The sequence below is a fragment of the Silurus meridionalis genome, chromosome 28, assembly GCF_014805685.1.
Source record: "Silurus meridionalis isolate SWU-2019-XX chromosome 28, ASM1480568v1, whole genome shotgun sequence".
Lineage (NCBI taxonomy): Eukaryota > Metazoa > Chordata > Actinopteri > Siluriformes > Siluridae > Silurus > Silurus meridionalis.
Window position 1 is genome coordinate 15578712 of NC_060911.1, and position 18384 is coordinate 15597095.

Below are 18384 nucleotides of genomic sequence, written 5' to 3' on the forward strand. Positions count from 1 at the left end.
AAATAATAATAAACTCCCATCAAATTCCGTCATGTTTTGTTTGTCATTAATTAGACATTTTTCAATTTTATTTATTTCCCATTTTTGCCCTGTTTAATAATAAAATGGTGGCCGATTGCAAAAAACACGGAGTTTCACCATTAATTGATATGAATCCCGCCGTTATTAAACTCCTTGTTATTTGTAGTCGGCCACCACGCTGCGGTTTTGTGATGGGTTTAATCCCTGTTCTGATTATAGTACACTAAGTAGGGCGCAACCTGCTGTATCCGTGCACACTAGGTAGGGTACTCAGAGAGGGGTGGAGGGAGTGATTGGGATCGAGCCTGAGATTTCGGCTGTGTGCTATAAAGCGGCTTTTCTTCGGCGTCTCTCATGACAGGATACAGAAAGACGTTATGAAGTGAGTAACCATAGCAACCGAATTATTTGAAAATTAACGCTAGATGACTAAACCGGAAATGATGCTATTGTTGCGGTTTTATTCACCATATTGTTGCTTTTTGTTTTATAACCCGTGTATTATAAAGATTGTATCGACAAAAATCACGGTTTTATCGTTTATAAAGCGATAAATATTTACATTTAACCTTATTGCAGTGGGCGGAGTCTCAAAATAACCTCGTGTTTATTATAAATGTGCACTAAATATGGGGGACATGATAATGGACACTGGACAGCGGTGTTTTATGGGTTATTATGCTGTTTGTATATAATTTTAAAGGTATATTTGATAGTAAATATGTCTGTAGGGTAATGTTTTAGTGTTACATGCCATATGGTGAGATCAGTAGTGTGTGTGGTCTGATCCAAATCGGATTGACGGTTCACTTTAAGCTCCTTTGACCAGGATTTCCGTCTTCTGAGCCTGACACTGGAGACTCCTTCCCTTACATAAACATCTCCTTTCTTGATTGGCTGCTCGTTTCCATAGAAACAGGCTCCTTTGCACTCCCTTTTAGTGATGGTGGTTCATTTTGAACAATTCTTTAATATGATTCAGAAGATCGAGTCAAATCAAAGAGTGATTCGTTCATTTTGAACCAGTTATTAATATGATTCAGAAGAACAAGTCGTCTCGAAGTGCGATTCATTTATTTTCCTCTGGATGTGTACGAGGAAAAAAAACCCCGCAAAATGATTGGAACTCTAGTCAAAGTTGTAGCATGTAGACGTGTTGGAGATCAGAAGAACGAAACGACTCAAAAAAAAGATTTAAGTCGCTGAAATGATCCGATCTTCCCATCACTACTTCAGTGTCAGATCACACACCTTTATATAAACACCTGAATGTATTCCTTCCGCCCCCCTGCTGTGTGACGATAGGCTGCCTGTAGCTCCGCCCAGATAGTGGGCGGGACCTGGAGGGTGAGATGAAGTGATCTCGGCAAGTTATGGATCACACCGTGTCTCGACCCGGGGCGTCCCAGGAGGAAGACGAGGGTCTCGCGGTGGGAAACCATACTGAGGTACAGGTGTGTGTGTACAGTTTATAATATTCAGTACAGATTTACACACTCTTGGTATATGAGTAGTGTTTAGGTGTGTGTGTGTGTGTGAGAGTGTGTGAGAGACAAACCCTGCAGAACAAACAGAAACGCCACTGATATGCTCTTTATTCTGATATCCTGATACGGGTGAGTCAACACAGGACAACTTCTAATCACACGCACACACACACACACACACACACACACAGTGTTCTTTTCTTTGAGCATGGGTTAAGATTAGGTTTGTGTCCATGTTTTCGCAGTGTTGTGGTAATCAGGCGTTGTTGAGAATGGACATGAAGGACACGGAGACGGAGGAGGAGACGGAGCTGCAGAGAGCCGTACACTCGATAGACGCCGCCACCAACACGGAGCCGAAGCGCCGATGCTGCGGGTGGGTGAGGAGAAGGTGCCCGTGTCCCCCCAGGGGCCTGCTGGCAACGTTCATCACCAGAGGTGAGGGGTGAAGGGACGCATCTTCAGATACACAAATCCACAACGAGACACAACCTCAGGACCCTGAACATCTCATCAGACTTTACTACATAAATCATAAATAAAAGGCCAAATGTAATTTTACTTATAAAAACAAAGAAATAACTTTTAGAGAATGTTTCTATTTCATTATCCTTCTTAAGGTTGGCATGAATATTCATTAATATGCAAATATAGATCACACCCCCTTTATTATTTGCATATCAGACTATAATTGGTTGTTCATTTCGTGACATCACACATTGCAGTTATATAGTAAAGTGTGTGTGTGTGTGTGTGTGTGTGTGTGTGTGTGTGTGTGTGTGTGTGTGTGTGTGGGTGGGTGTTCAGTATCCATGGCTACGGTGTTATTCGGAGTGGTTTGGTCCATCACGCAGGACGAGTGTCTCCCTGGAGGAAACCTGTTCGGCATCATCTCCATCTTTATCTGTGCACTGAGTGGAGGAAAGCTGGTGGGGCTCGTCCGTCTGCCCCGCCTCCCACCCCTCCCTCCTCTCCTGGGTATCTCTCATTCTCTCTCTCCCTCTATCTATCATCTATCTCTCGTCTGAACCCCAAGCCTCCCCCGGGTCTGTCTGTCTGTCTGTCTGTCTGTCTGTCTGTCTGTGTGTCTAACTAACTAACTAACTAACTAACTATCTATCTATCTATCTATCTATCTATCTATCTATCTATCTATCTATCTATCTATCTATCTATCTATCTATCTATCTGTTTATTTAATGGTTTGTCTTTCCATCTTTCCTCTTCTCTGCTTTAAAGATAATATTTTCACCGGTCAGAGATAATAAAGTGTCTCTTTATTCACAGTATGGTTTCTCTAACCAACTCATCTCCCTGTGTGTGTGTGTGTGTGTGTGTGTGTGTGTGTGTGTGTGTGTGTTCAGGTATGTTGTTAGCGGGGGTCCTCCTCAGAAACATCCCCGTGGTGACGGAGGCCGTGTACATCGACTTCAGATGGTCCGCTTCCCTCAGAAACATGGCCCTGGCCGTCATTCTGACCCGAGCCGGCCTGGGATTGGACGCCTCGGTACGTCAATCATTACCAAGCCCCGCCCACAACTGTACATTCAGAGCTACATTACAGATTATTAGATTCATAACAGCTTTAGGGATAAACTGTGAGTTTAAGAGTTTAATGGAGTGTGTTGATTTCAGGCGCTGAAGAAGCTGAAGGCGGTGTGTGTTCGCGTGGCCGTGGGTCCGTGTCTGATCGAGACCTCCACCGTGGCTCTGCTGTCTCACTTCCTCATGGGGCTTCCCTGGATCTGGGGCTTCATACTGGGGTCTGGCTACAGTTATTAATCGTATCACACACCTGCACACACACACACACACACACACACACACACACAGTAGCTATAATCAGTTGTCGTATGTTTAAGTGATGATGGGATTTGAACAGTAAACTGTACCTGAGCGATGAGACCGTGTGTGTGTTTGTCGGTGTTTGTCGGTGTTTGGTGGTGTTTGGTGGTGTTCAGGTTCGTCCTGGGCGCCGTGTCCCCCGCCGTGGTGGTCCCCTCCATGCTGCTGCTGCAGAAGGACGGTTACGGGGCGGAGCAGGGCGTCCCCACGCTGTTAATGGCTGCCGGGAGCTTCGACGACGTTCTCGCCATCACAGGCTTCACCACCTGCCTCGGGATCGCCTTCGCCACCGGTAATGCCCCTCACGCTGTACGTCCTCCGTCCCCCAAACTGCAGGTAAAACCTGGTCTCTGTGCCGCCCCCTGCAGGCTCCACCTGGTTCAACATCCTCCGAGGGTTTCTAGAGGTTTTAGGAGGCGTGGTAGTGGGCGTGGCTCTCGGCTTCTTCCTCCGTTACTTTCCCAGTGAAGACCAGGTATGGGTTCTGCTCCACTCCACACACACGCCTCGTTACAGTGCCATGTGATGAGAAACGTGTGTGTTGTGTAGAAAGCTCTGGTGCTGAAGCGCTCCTTCCTGCTGCTCGGGTTCGCCGTGTTCGCCGTGTTCGGGTCCAACATGGCCGGATTCCCCGGTTCTGGAGGACTCTGTACACTCGTCCTCTCCTTCCTCGCCGGAACCGGCTGGGACAAGAACAAGGTACGATTCACTCCTGCGCATAAATCATCAGTGTGTGTGTGTGTGTGTGTGTGTGTGTGTGTGTGTGTGTGTGTGTGTGTGTGTGTGTGTGTGTGTCATTCTGTCTCTTCCTTCTTCTTCTTTCTCTTATTCTGTTGTTTTTTTTAGGATTTTACTTTAAATTTCTGATTTACTGTCATTTAAAGCTGCTTTTTTTCCTTCTTTTATTATTCACTCTCTTCTCGTTTTTCGTATCCTCCCTTTATTGATTGGCTTCTTGTCTTCTTTTTTCTTTCCATCTGCTTTCATTAATTTTTTGTTTTCTTTCCTCCTTTCCTTTTTCATCTTTTCCTTTTCTCTTTTTTTCATTTCCTTTTCTTTCTATTCCTTTCCTCTTTTTTTATTTTCCATTTCATTCTATTCCTTTACTTTCTTTTCTTTCTCTTTCCTCCCTTTCTCTCCGTTCCTCCGTGTGTTCAGGCTCCTGTAGAGAAGGTTGTAGAGAAGGTGTGGGACGTGTTTCAGCCTCTGTTGTTTGGTCTGATTGGAGCTGAAATCCGCATCAGTGCTCTAGAACCCATTACTGTGGGTCAGTCACACACACACACACACACACACACACACACACACACACACACACACACACACACACAATCTTACAAATTTTACAAAATGATCCAGTGTGTGTGTGTGTGTGTGTGTGTGTGTGTGTGTGTCCTCAGCCCTGGGTCTCGCCGCTCTCAGCATCGCCCTGACTGTGAGGATCTTCTTCACCTTCCTCATGGCGCTCTGCGCTGGCTTTAACTTTAAAGAGAAGATCTTCATCGCTCTGGCCTGGATGCCCAAAGCCACAGTTCAGGTCCCTCAGATCCTCAGGGAACCCGTTTAGCATGTTTAAGTGTAATAAGCCGCATGCTGATTGGCTGATTGTTTCGCTCGGCAGGCCGCGATTGGCTCCACGGCTCTGGACATGGCACGTGTGAAGCAGGACCAGGAGCTTCAGAGTTTTGGTATGGACGTGCTGAGCGTGGCCGTGCTCTCCATCCTCATCACTGCTCCACTCGGAGCTCTGCTCATCGGCCTGTGTGGACCACGCCTCCTCAGGAGACCCAAGAACCCAGAGTGGGGTGGGATACACACACACACACACACACACACAAAGAAAGATTAATTAATGGATGTTGATGTGATTCTAAAATCAAAAGTAAAAACATGAATCTATAACTCTGTGTGTGTGTGTGTGTGTGTGTGTGTGTGTGTGTGTTTATTACAGCTGTAAGTCAGGGTACTCTGTCACCATCAGATGCTCGGGTCACTTACGAGAGTGCAATCTGAAGCTTTTGGTACTTTCCAGAACAGGAGGCAGAGATTCAGTGAATCGTGATTCCTCTATGATTCCACTGAGACTCATCTGACTCTCTTCTGTGATTCCCTTCTGATTCCTCCAACTCACCTCTGAGTCTCCACGGCCTCTTCTGAGACTCTTCTGACTCCCCCGAGACTCCTCTGATTCCCCAGAGACTCTCTTGACTCCCTAGAGACTCCTCTGTCACTACTCTATCTCTCCCCTGAGACTCATCTGTCTCCCCTCTGTCTCTTCTTTAACCCTCTCATTTGTGAATCCTCAGACTCCTCTGAGACTCCTCTCTGACTCCCCTCAGACTTTTTCTTGACTGATATTTAGTTGTGTTTGTTTATGATTGTTGTGTAGCGTGTTGCATGGTTGTGTATTTGTGTTACTTTGAGGTCTTTGTGTGTAATTTGTGACTCTAAAGTGACTGCAGATGAACTGATGAGTGAAGATGAAAAACAGTGTATAATGAGGAACTCTGAACTGAAAGGGATGTGTTTTTGTTCCTTTATTGCAGTCCTGCTGAAATTATAAAAAACACATTTCTGTGTATTTTATAAAATATAATTAAACAGTTTCTTCAGATTTCCTTCTCTCACTTACTTCATCCTCCTCCATCAGCCTGATGATCCTTCCATTTCCTCCAGTTTCACTGCTGGAGCTGCTGCTACTTCATTACTGAGATATTTTTATTTATTTATATATTATTTATAGTCCCTGTGGATTATACACACATTACAGTGTGTTTTTACTGAGAGGTTTGAAGGTTACTCTATAAACACAATGCTGTGGTCAGATTGCTGAAGCTTCTCTGACTCTATTCATCAATTCAACACATTTACAAATAAAAGTTTATTAGAAATTGAAGTTTGACAGATTCTGATAACTCGTTTAACCATTTTGCATTTAATGACTTTTGAAATGAACTGATGCTGAGATGTTTTAGGAGTTAAAACTATTCAGGTGAAAATCAGTATAAAATGTTTTGATCAACAAAAACACCAACAACTGATCATGTAGGAAACAGTAAACACTTTTACACAATCAAATAAATTAATGTACAAAAAATACAATTTAATTAAAGCAACAAGAAATTGCTTTTATGATGAGAACAAGTGACTCCATGATGTGGAGGAGGAACAAGAAATTTTGAGAATTTCATTTCTGATCTCAAAACGCTCCAAAGCAACTGAGAAAAAAAACTAACATGAAACAAGAACAAAATATCAGGTTTTTGCTGAATTTGGCCGCCAGGTGGAAGCAGAGAACATTTCAGACTAATGGACAATAAGTCATGATTTCTGCTCTAAAGGTTGTTGGTCTTAAAGAAGAGTTTTTGTCCTGATGATCTGAAATCCACAATTAACCTTCAGTAAACTGTATTTATGTAAATTTATATATATATTAGTGTCTGTTCTTAGTAATTGCTCACTAGACTCTGGAATCAGAACCTCTCCACATCACTATTCTGGAGTTTTTTTCTTGTAAGACACAACAGTGAATGTCAGGATCTGAATCAGGGTGAGACTTCATCACTACTGTGGAACAACATTTACTTTCTAATCACAAAATCACTTGTGCATTTCACATCATGATCATTTTAACACTTATCTTTCTTTAGATCTTTACCTCTTTAACTTTCTCTACATTGTGAGCTGTAACTTTTATATCAGTGTAGGTTCCTCCAAAACACAAAGTGGCTCAGTAATATTCAGATCTGGTGATTATGGAGGACATGGGAGATGATCAGTTTTGGTGGAAACAGTGGGTTGAGGTGAGACTCCTGGAGACTCCTTTCATTAATGTTAATTCAGCATCTCATTAATAAATAATCACTGATTATACACACATTTAATGAGTTTAATGTTCAGCTGTACACGCCCACGTGAATGAACTATAGAGATGATGATGTTTTAGAAGAAGTGCAGAAGGACACTGCTGTCAGGGTTTCACATTTAACAGCACTGGTGTCAAACTCAGTTTGATGTTTAATCTACACGCAGCTCTGATTGACTTTTCTCACGATCCTTCCAGGTTTCTACTCTTTTCTTTTTCTTTCCTTCTACTTTCCTGTCTGTGTCCACCAGGTGTCACTATTGTGTTCCTGTGTCCTTAATTAGTTCCTATAGTTTGCACATGTGCCTCATTAACCTGTGTGGGTTTAAGAGCATCGGTAAAGTTGTGAGGTTTGTTTTTTCTGTTCTGTTCTTTTGAGTCTCTGATGTTTTTTTGCTTCATGATTTTCTGTTCTTTTAAATATCTGTGTCTTTTCCTGAGAAACTTTTCTTAAGATTTTCCAGAATTCCTGAAGAGTTTAGTTTGTTCTCTTTTTTTATTTGTGAACTGATTTTTGCTCTGCCATTGAGTTTGATTTTCATGCCACTTTTTCTACTTATTTTAGAGGTTAAAATAAAAAAAAAAAAAACATTTTCCAAAATCTATTTTTGGAGACTTGCAATAAATAAACTCTTTATAATATTAAAGCTTAATAACTAATTTAAAATGTTTTGGTGACCTTTCCTCACAAATATCCTTGTAAATGTGTATCTGCACCCAAATTGATTTCATGTTTGGTTCACATTCATAATGGCTTGTTTGCTCTGCATTGTTTGAACTTTTGGGCTGGAGTCTGAGGGAGGTGTGTTTTCTGGGTGGAAGGAGCTTCTTCTCTACCCTGTCAATTACACCTGGAACACCTGTCTCAGTTTCTATTATTCTTATTATTAATATTATTATTAGGAGTTGTATTTTCTATAATTATTATTATTATGAGTTTAATCAGAATCTCTTCACATTTTAATACACCACTGGTTCTTCACTTCACACTGCAGTATTTTGAAAAGTTCCTCCTGTAAGACACAACAGAATACGTCTGAATCTGAGACTTTATCACTCCTGTGGAACAAATGTTACTTTTTTTATCACTAAAATTAATATGCATTTAACCTCATGATCATTTTAACACTTGTTTCTTTAGATCTTTACCTCTTTAACTTTCTCTGTGCTGTGAGCTGTAACTTTTATATCAGCGTAGTTCAGACCTTCAGCTTTTTCAGGAACTAAATACAGAAAAATAACATTTACTAAAAATGCAACAAAAATAAATCTTTACTCAAATACACCACACACGTGAACAGAAAGACGTGTTACTTGCCTTGTTGCTTTTTCTTTTTCAGCCACATACACACAAATACAGATATTAATATTATCACAAACACTACAGCAGATATCAGTGCAGAACCTTCAGATTGTCCTGTAATAAAAGATTGTAATGTACAGTAATTATAAATGTAGTGACAAATAAACATCAGTCATGATACTAAAAGAAATAAACCATAAAACACAATGTTCATCACAACATCATCAGTAGAACAGAAATATATCAGATTCTTAACCAGTCTGATCTTCAAACCAGTAAACATAAAGTTCATTTCCCCTTTAACCCTCAGCACCTCTGTCTCACTCCTACATGAATATTCATGATTCTGTTCATAACCAGAACAAAGTGGTGGAGTTTTATCTCTCTGATGTACCTGAGTTGTGAACACAGAGCTGTGTGATGCTGAGAGAAGTAGTTTTATTGCTGACAGGGTTTGCAGACACACAGATATACGTGTTCTTCTCATGGTGTTGTATTAGAAGTGGGAGATTGAGGGGAACACTGAGATCTGTGTTATTGGTGATGGAGATTCTCTCATTCTCTCTGTACCAGGATAATTTCACATCTTCTCCATTCTCCACAGAGCACAAGAGGGAACACGACTCTGTGGAGAACCCACTTCTTTTTCCTCTTACATTTATTACTGGAGTTGATACTGGAGCTAAGAAACACAAACACACATTCAACGCACATCAAATACTTCATAAGTGAAAAGTAAAAACAGCTGATTATTGAAAGAGTGTTTATCTAATCTACAGGGGCTGAAAAACGAGGCTTCATTTTGCAGTCAAAACAGCACCAATTCATCTTGAGAATGACTGATACAATGAATGACAGGTTTTGAGTCATTCCTCTTGGCTCGGTATCTACATAAAGGTAGTGGTGGAAAACATTTTATTATTTGTTCCTCCAAAATGCCTGAAGTGGTTCAGTAATATTCTAATCTTGTGAAGGCCATTGAAGATGTTTACCTTCACTTTCATGTTCATGTTTTAGTGCATCATCATTCACTTTCAGGGTACAATGAACCACTTGGTGCACATGGTCATCCATGTAAATGTTGCAGTAGTCCTCAGCAGTGACTCTCCAATCTCACACAAGTAGTGGGTTTATTGACTGCCATCATATTGCAGCCCAAACCATCACTGCTCCACCCCTGAGCTTCACTCTGGCCATGTAACAGCCCAGTGGTAAAAATCTTCTCTACACTGTGACTCTTCCAGATGTGGGAAAGACACTAAAGCTCGACTCATCAGAAGATAAATGTTTTATATTGTCCACAGCCCAATATTTCCACTGTAGCAGCTTGACTAAGACTACTGACCCAGTGGAGCTCCTGAGAAACAGTTCTGGAGAAACTGCAGCAACACTGCTGTCAGCACTTTAATTTAATTTCACTGGTGTACAATTCAGCTCTGATTGGTCTTTTTATGTTCATGAAGTATTGAGACTAAACATGGACATGAAGGAGACATGAAACACTTTTGACTCACCATAAACACTGACTCTGAAAGTCCTAGATGAGAGATCTTCAGTGATGGAGAGATCTTCAGTGATGACTTGTAATAAATAAACTCCAGAATGGTTCCTGCTGATGTTCCTGATGGTTAAAGCTCCGCTGGTTCTGTTCAGCTGCAGTCTCTCTTTAAATCTCTCACTGATTTCCGTAAAGGTTTCTCCTTTAAACATCTGACTGATCACAATCTCTTCCTCTGCTTTCTCACGTCCATAAAACCAAACTATCTGAGCATCACTCTGAATTCCAGTAATCCCAGTATGGAGAGTTATAGTGGTTCCTTCCACTTCCTGCAGTGTGACCATCTCATCTCCAGCTGCACTCAGTAAACCTGCATCACAACTTTAGATTCAGATTCATCATTTCACTCACCAACATTCATTCACTTTATTCATGATTAACATCAATTTTAATGAATAAAAGTTTAAAATAATACAGAAACTTACAGCAGCAAATGATGACAAAACTACTGAGACTCCTGATTCCTGCTACAATGTTCACCACCATTTTTCGGTTTTGGGATCAATGTAGTTGACATTTCTGGAGCTGCTTTTTACAAACAGGCTTCCATTTCTGTTGGAATTTTTCAGATAAAATGTGATTACAATACTTGGAGCAAAACCTCAATCAAGTGAGCAGGAAATAATCTGAAATAAACAGCAGGAGGATCAAATCAGCTTAAATCAACATCCTATAATCAGAAGGAGCTCATTCTGTGTTTTCTCACATGTAAAGCATCAGCTACAGTCTGTACCCTTCAACCAACCACCGTGAAAATCTCAGTGTTGGATTAAAAACACAAACCATGTAGTTGAGAGAGTTTAAAGTAGAGATACACTCAGATATATACTTCTTTTAAACTTTCACTTGAGTAAAAGCACACAAGTATTTGCCTTCAAATGTTTTTAAATATCCAGTACATTTATTACTATAATTTATTATGGCTATAATGTTCCTATTTAAGCTATTAATAATGAATATATATATATATATATATATATATATATATATATATATATATATATATATACAGGAGTGCAGAATTATTAGGCAAATGAGTATTTTGACCACATCATCCTCGTTATGCATGTTGTCTTACTCCAAGCTGTATAGGCTGGAAAGCCTACTACCAATTAAGCATATTAGGTGATGTGCATCTCTGTAATGAGAAGGGTGTGGTCTAATGACATCAACACCCTATATCAGGTGTGCATAATTATTAGGCAACTTCCTTTCCTTTGGCAAAATGGGTCAAAGAAGGACTTGACAGGCTCAGAAAAGTCAAAAATAGTGAGATATATTGCAGAGGATGCAGCAGTCTTAAAATAGCCAAGCTTCTGAAGCGTGATCATCGAACAATCAAGCGTTTCATTCAAAATAGTCGACAGGGTCGCAAGAAGCGTGTGGAAAAACCAAGGCGCAAAATAACTGCCCGTGAACTGAGAAAAGTCAAGCGTGCAGCTGCCAAGATGCCACTTGCCACCAGTTTGGCCATATTTCAGAGCTGCAACATCACTGGAGTGCCCAAAAGCACAAGGTGTGCAATACTCAGAGACATGGCCAAGGTAAGAAAGGCAGAAAGTCGACCACCACTGAACAAGACACACAAGCTGAAACGTCAAGACTGGGCCAAGAAATATCTCAAGACTGATTTTCTAAGGTTTTATGGACTGATGAAATGAGAGTGAGTCTTGATGGGCCAGATGGATGGGCCCGTGGCTGGATTGGTAAAGGGCAGAGAGCTCCAGTCCGACTCAGGCGCCAGCAAGGTGGAGGTGGAGTACTGGTTTGGGCTGGTATCATCAAAGATGAGCTTGTGGGGCCTTTTCGGGTTGAGGATGGAGTCAAGCTGAACTCCCAGTCCTACTGCCAGTTTCTGGAAGACACCTTCTTCAAGCAGTGGTACAGGAAGAAGTCTGCATCCTTCAAGAAAAACATGATTTTCATGCAGGACAATGCTCCATCACACACGTCCAAGTACTCCACAGCGTGGCTGGCAAGAAAGGGTATAAAGAAGAAAATCTAATGATATGGCCTCCTTGTTCACCTGATCTGAACCCCATTGAGAACCTGTGGTCCATCATCAAATGTGCGATTTACAAGGAGGAAAACAGTACACCTCTCTGAACAGTGTCTGGGAGGCTGTGGTTGCTGCTGCACGCAATGTTGATGGTGAACAGATCAAAACACTGACAGAATCCATGGATGGCAGGCTTTTGAGTGTCCTTGCAAAGAAAGGTGGCTATATTGGTCACTGATTTGTTTTGTTTGGTTTTGAATGTCAGACATGTATATTTGTGAATGTTGAGATGTTATATTGGTTTCACTGGTAAAATAAATAATTGAAATGGGTATGAATTTGTTTTTGTTAAGTTGCCTAATAATTATGCACAGTAATAGTCACCTGCACACACAGATATCCCCTAAAATAGCTAAAACTAAAACTACTTCCAAAAATATTCAGCTTTGATATTAATGAGTTTTTGTGTTCATTGAGAACATGGTTGTTGTTCAAATTAATCCTCAAATAAAATTAATCCTCAAAATACAACTTGCCTAATAATTCTGCACTCCTGTGTGTGTGTATATATATATATATATATATATATATATATATATATATATATATATATATATATATATATATATATATATATATATACATACACAGTGCACCCTCAATACTCATGAGGGTTCGTTTTCTGACCCCTTGTGTGGCATAAAATGGTGAGCATGTGACTCTCTTTTCGATGGTTTCTTTTCTAGTGGAATTGTAAATGTACTGTACTGTAAACCCCAAAAAAATAGTAAATTATGAATTACTTGTCATATTTTATTTACTACATTAAATGAATAATACAATAATAAAATAGTTTTTCAATAATTTTTATGTACTTTATTAGTACAAACAAACCACTCTCTCACTCAGCTTCTCAAAAACTGTCAGATTTTTTGTTTCTCTTAGTCCAGTTCCAAATAAAAAGTCATGAACTACCTATATATATATATATATATATATATATATATATATATATATATATATCTCGAGGATGTACCGTGGCTTTAAATAAGAACCAGAAACAAATACAGAGAGAACAAAAAACTACTGGGAAAGCAACACCCTACCGTAACTGTAATCATAGTGCCTTGTTTATTATTAATAGATAAAAAATAGGTACAAGGCTCAAAACTAAATTATATTCACATACACATTTACTGAAAAACTGATTACTCTTACCTGTTCACAATCACACACACTTCCATGTGAAACCCATCAAAATATAATAATTACTCAATCCTATGATTCTTCAATCCTATATGTATGTTTGTATATCCAAAGTTTTATTAACTGTATGTGAAGAGTCACAGGCTGGTTTCAGTTTGATATTATAGCCGAAAAGGAGAACTAAATAGTTTCAGCTTATTGACCAAAACAGTTCTTCTTTCACTTCACTCGAGTCTTCAGAAAATGCTCAGCTGACACATTCTGAATGTTATTGACAACAAGCACTTCTAAACTTGGTAAACTGGGAATGAACCAAACCACAATCCATCAAAGCCTGATTCTATGTGAGGAAATGGGAAAGGAATGTTTGTTGATGGTCAGGTTTGTGTGCCAGGATGTGGAAAATATTTGTGGATGAGTCCTGAAGACATTGTGTGTATAGATGTACAAAAAACATTACAACACATGAAATAATTTAGCATAGCAGGGAAAGCACTTAAAACAGAGAAACAGACAGCCAATACGAAGTCTCATTTACCCTTTATACACAATCATCTTACAGTGTGATTATTTAACTTGTTCATTATTAGCAAGTGAAGACAAACATGCAATACAGTGCCCTCCACAATTATTGGCACCCCTGTTTAAGATGTGGTCGTGGACTTCTAAAAATTCTCCTTTTTTTAAAAACAACATAGAACCCAAATGCAAAAAAAGAGAAAAATCCAACCTTTTATTTAAGTACATTACTTTTGTGGTAAAAAAAATCACACATTTAGAAAAAAAAAACTTGAAATCATGTGTGCCACAATTATTGGCACCCTGATGTTAATACTTTGTACAACCTCCTTTTGCCAACAAGACAGCACTTAATCTCCTCCTATAACATTTCACAAGATTGGAGAACACAGAGAGGATTTTGACCATTCTTCTTTGCACAATCTTTCTAGATCATCCAGTGTCCTGGGTCCTCTCTTATGCACTCTTCTCTTTAGCTCGCCCCACAGGTTTTCGATTGGGTTGAGGTCTGGGGACTGAGATGGCCATGGGAGGACCTTGAGTTTGTGACTGCTGAACCACTTTTGTGTAGATTTTGCCACATGTTTTGGATCATTATCCTGCTGAAAGACCCAATGACGACCCATCTTCAGCTTTCTGGCAGAGGCCATCAGGTTTTTATTTAAAATATCCTGGTACTTCAAAGCGTTCATAATGCCATGCACCCTAACAAGGTTCCCAGGGCCTTTGGAAGAGAAACAGGCCCACAGCATCACAGATCCTCCACCATACTTCACGGTGGGCATGAGGTGCTTTTCGGCATACTCATCTTTTGTTTTACGCCAGACCCACTTAGAGTGTTTGTTGCCAAAAAGCTCAATCTTAGTCTCATCTGACCAAAGCACACGATCCCAGTTGAAGTCCCAGTACCGCTTAGCAAACTCCAGACGTTTACATTTGTGAGTGTTAGTGAGAAAAGGCTTTTTCCTTGCATGCCTCCCAAACAGCTTGTTGGCATGTAGAGAGCGTCTGATGGTTGTTTTGGAGACTCTGTGACCCCAAGATGCCACTCTTTGATGCAATTCTGTGACGGTGAGCTTGGGAAATTTTTTTACTTCTCTTACCATCCTCCTCACTGTGCGTTGTGGCAAGATAAACTTGGGACCTCTTCCAGCCTTGTTTGTCACTGTTCCAGTTGTTTTAAACTTCTTAATGATTCCTCTGACTGTAGATACCGGCAAGTTAAGGCGAGTGGCTATTTTCTTGTAGCCATTGCCTGACTTATGAAGGTCGACACACATCTGCCTTACTTGAATGGTGTGTTCTCTTGTCTTTGCCATGTTGACAAATGGGTAAGAGAATTAGGCCTCTGTGTCACGTCATATTTATACCCCAGGAAACAGGAAATCATGAATTACTAATTAAAAGTCCCTAGATACCCTGACCAACCTTAGCAACTACAGAAAATATAAAAAAAAACAATTAAATTTTTCAGAGGAATTGTTAGGGGTGCCAATAATTGTAGGACACATGATTTCAAGTTTTTTTTTTTTTTTCTAAATGTATGATTTTTTTTACCACCAAAGTTATGTACTTAAATAAAAGGTTGGATTTTTATCTTTTTTTGCATTTGGGTTCTATGTTGTTTTAAAAAAAAGGAGAATTTTTAGAAGTCCACGACCACATCTTAAACAGGGGTGCCAATAATTGTGGAGGGCACTGTATATAACTCTGTTACACATGTACAAATAATTCACCTATAATATATAAACTTTGTGTCAGAGAGACATAGAATGATGGCAGGAATCAGGTAACACAAGACACTAAAGAATAAAGAAGAAACAACCCTGTCGCTGGTCTCAAAAATCTGTCATGGTGTCGGCTTGTAAATCATATGGCCACCACATCAGGTACATTCCACTTTAAGTGGTGGATTACACAATGTAGAAGAAGTTGTCTCTCTATAACCCACCTCACTCAAGAGAGAAGCAGACACTCCAGCAGTCTGCCGGTGGGAGGAGAGACATAAACACAGAGACATAGCCAGAAAGATACAAAACATAAAGATATGGACTCGTGGTTTGGTTCTCAGTGTTCAGCACACAGGAAAGGAGAAGTGGTGATGTGCATGTAAAGTAAAAGAAGGATCTTGTGACGTGTTAAAAATGTAAAATAAATTTTTCACACACAAGAGTTCTTCCTACAGTTTACAACTCTTGTGGAGAATTCTGCATGAAATACTAAATATTTCTATATGATTCGTGTTCATTGGTGTTTTATTTCAAATGTACATCCAGATTGGTGCAGGAATGTGTGTAGTGAGCGTGTACACACTCAAAGCACCAGACTGAACTTCCGCATTTTGCGGTTTGGACGATTATTAATGCAACACTACATACAGCAGAAACAAAACTGAAGAGTGTGGAACTAAACTCACATCAACATTCTACACTGACGATCATACTGATGAATATTTGATTAAAATATCAGGATGCTTCAGGCCTCCATCATCCTGCTGTGCTGTAAGTTTACATTTTCTTTCACCACAGAAGAAACTGTAAATATGTGTTTTTAGGAAATAAGAAAGCACCCGAATATAAAGACAACAAGAACAGACACAAAAGGGGAACATTAATACACACAGAAAGTAACGAGACACTGGAAAATTTAAGAGCAGATTAGGGAGTAAATGTAGGGAGTGGGGGCCCAGTGGCGGCATCTGGTGGCAACAAACAGAAGCAGAGTCACAGAATTCTCCCAGATCCTGACACTTTTATTGTGTTATTTAGAAAGCTGTGAACGTCACTGTGGATTGCAAAATCAACAGGGACCACCTCTCTCTCTCTCTCTCTCTCTCTCTCTCTCTCTCTCCATAGATGAAAAAGATTAAGGTGGTAAAGCTCACCTCTATCCACTTGCCTACAGTATAAACAATGACCTGGACTTATAAAGTGACCTCAAAAGGTCGCTGCCACCTGCCAAGTAATTAAGACCTCAACAAGGGTTAAAAAACTAACAATTTACCTCTCAGTGAGAACATCTCATGTGATAAGACTGAGATTGATGTTCTTTGTGCCTGTAGAAGATTCTCCTATGTTTAATTGCCCCAATGTGTGGAGTTTTGCGCTCAGGTCAAAAACATGTTTAATTTTACTCTTGAAGGTCCTTTAAGCAATTTTCCATAAAGTCGTCTTGGAGGCCACAAAAGCTTGTGTTTGTATAATAATTCATATAAAACCCAATGAAGGATTGTGGGACGTCTCGATCTGTGCATTATTATCAATAAAATTAAAAATCGTGTTTTTAAGTGTTTGATTAAACCACTTCACCATTTAATCTGATATAATTATTCATTAATTGTGATCAGGTTACAGAAATGTTCAGATAAATACAAACTAAATCTTTTATTAGCAGAGAAAAGAAAAAAATCACGAGGCAGCACATGTCCTAGTTGTGGTTTGGTTCTCAGAGTTCAGCACACAGTGAAGGGGAAGTGGTGATGTGCATGTAGACTGAAAAAAAAACATCTTTACTTTTTTTTTTAAGCCTGTGACTTGTTTAAAATGTAAAATAAATGTTTCACACAAAGGCATGTGATTAACGCATCTCTGTTATTGTACTCAATACTCCACACTGATCTACTGTATCTGTGCTAGCATGAGGTGCTTCTCCAGACTATGAACATGTTGCTGAAGGAGAAAATGAGGCTGGTCCTCTGTAAACTGTAGGAAGAACTCTGAGGAGAATTCTGTGTGATCTGATGTAAATTAATGTCAGTAAATGTTTAAATCCAGATTGGTGCAGGAATGTGTGTAGTGAGCGTGTACACACTCAAAGCACCAGACTGAACTTCCGCATTTTGCGGTTTGGACGATTATTAATGCAACACTACGTACAGCAGAAACAAAACTGAAGAGTGTGGAACTAAACTCACATCAACATTCTACACTGACGATCATACTGATGAATATTTGATCAAAATATCAGGATGCTTCAGGCCTCCATCATCCTGCTGTGCTGTAAGTTTACATTTTCTTTCACCACAGAAGAAACTGTAAATATGTGTTTTTAGGAAATAAGAAAGAAGTCGATATTTAAATAAAAAAACTATCAGATATTATTTACTTAAATGGTCTCATGGCATGAGGAAAAAATATAAAGACAACATAAATTATAATATTAATGTTAAAAATGATAAATTATATTGTAACTATTCTTTATTTGTGATAAATTATTTTATATGACTGAAATATAAAGTGAGACACAAACGTCTGATTTTAATAATAAAAGATAAATATTTAAAAATGTAATTTGATTGTATTAATATTAAATATTAAAACTGCTCTATTCGATTGTAATATAAACACGTGCTTCTAGAAAAGATTGAAGGAAAACGTGTCTGAACAAAAGAATAAACACAGACAACATTACAAACTGCTTCTATTTAAAATGGAAATTAAAAAATGTTGAATATTCAATTTAAAATCATTTCTATAAATTCATAGACTTTTGAGTTTTTTATTACTTTATTGTAGAATATCTAGTTATAGATGCAGTTCTGCAGTAAGACATTAATATGTGTTAGAGAATCAATCAGATTCC

The 18384-nt window shown here is 39.3% G+C and overlaps 2 protein-coding genes across 5 annotated transcripts in view; one reads left to right on the forward strand and one right to left on the reverse strand.

The window, feature by feature from the left end:
- si:dkey-162b23.4 (sodium/hydrogen exchanger 9B2) overlaps nucleotides 1-6364 on the forward strand; it is a 6365-nt gene extending 1 nt beyond the window's left edge. The window contains exons 1-13 of one of the 2 annotated variants that reach the window (XM_046843406.1): nucleotides 1-403; nucleotides 1327-1475; nucleotides 1754-1946; nucleotides 2316-2486; nucleotides 2873-3015; nucleotides 3144-3271; nucleotides 3470-3645; nucleotides 3722-3828; nucleotides 3903-4052; nucleotides 4512-4620; nucleotides 4754-4890; nucleotides 4975-5158; nucleotides 5305-6364. The exon at nucleotides 1-403 is cut by the window's left edge and continues 1 nt beyond it. In XM_046843406.1, coding sequence (XP_046699362.1) covers nucleotides 1395-1475; nucleotides 1754-1946; nucleotides 2316-2486; nucleotides 2873-3015; nucleotides 3144-3271; nucleotides 3470-3645; nucleotides 3722-3828; nucleotides 3903-4052; nucleotides 4512-4620; nucleotides 4754-4890; nucleotides 4975-5158; nucleotides 5305-5366 — 1641 coding nt within the window. In that variant the 5' untranslated portion in view covers nucleotides 1-403; nucleotides 1327-1394 and the 3' untranslated portion in view covers nucleotides 5367-6364. The remainder of the gene's footprint in view (nucleotides 404-1326; nucleotides 1476-1753; nucleotides 1947-2315; nucleotides 2487-2872; nucleotides 3016-3143; nucleotides 3272-3469; nucleotides 3646-3721; nucleotides 3829-3902; nucleotides 4053-4511; nucleotides 4621-4753; nucleotides 4891-4974; nucleotides 5159-5304) is intronic. The other variant, XM_046843407.1, reaches the window with a different exon arrangement.
- A 1775-nt stretch (nucleotides 6365-8139) lies between these two features.
- On the reverse strand, nucleotides 8140-13438 carry LOC124381634 (signaling lymphocytic activation molecule-like). Of its 3 annotated transcripts, none has more exons than XM_046843446.1 (7): nucleotides 13297-13438; nucleotides 10505-10631; nucleotides 10036-10389; nucleotides 8916-9203; nucleotides 8624-8635; nucleotides 8368-8441; nucleotides 8140-8231 (listed from the first exon to the last, which is right to left on the reverse strand). In XM_046843446.1, exons 2-7 carry the CDS (start codon nucleotides 10563-10565, stop codon nucleotides 8172-8174), a joined length of 849 nt encoding a protein of 282 aa, XP_046699402.1. In that variant the 5' UTR covers nucleotides 10566-10631; nucleotides 13297-13438; the 3' UTR covers nucleotides 8140-8171. The 3 variants fall into 3 exon arrangements, with proteins under 3 accessions (XP_046699402.1, XP_046699399.1, XP_046699400.1); XM_046843443.1 differs by having other exon boundaries at nucleotides 8537-8635; XM_046843444.1 differs by having other exon boundaries at nucleotides 8537-8635; nucleotides 10505-10705.
- Nucleotides 13439-18384: the final 4946 nt, after the last annotated feature.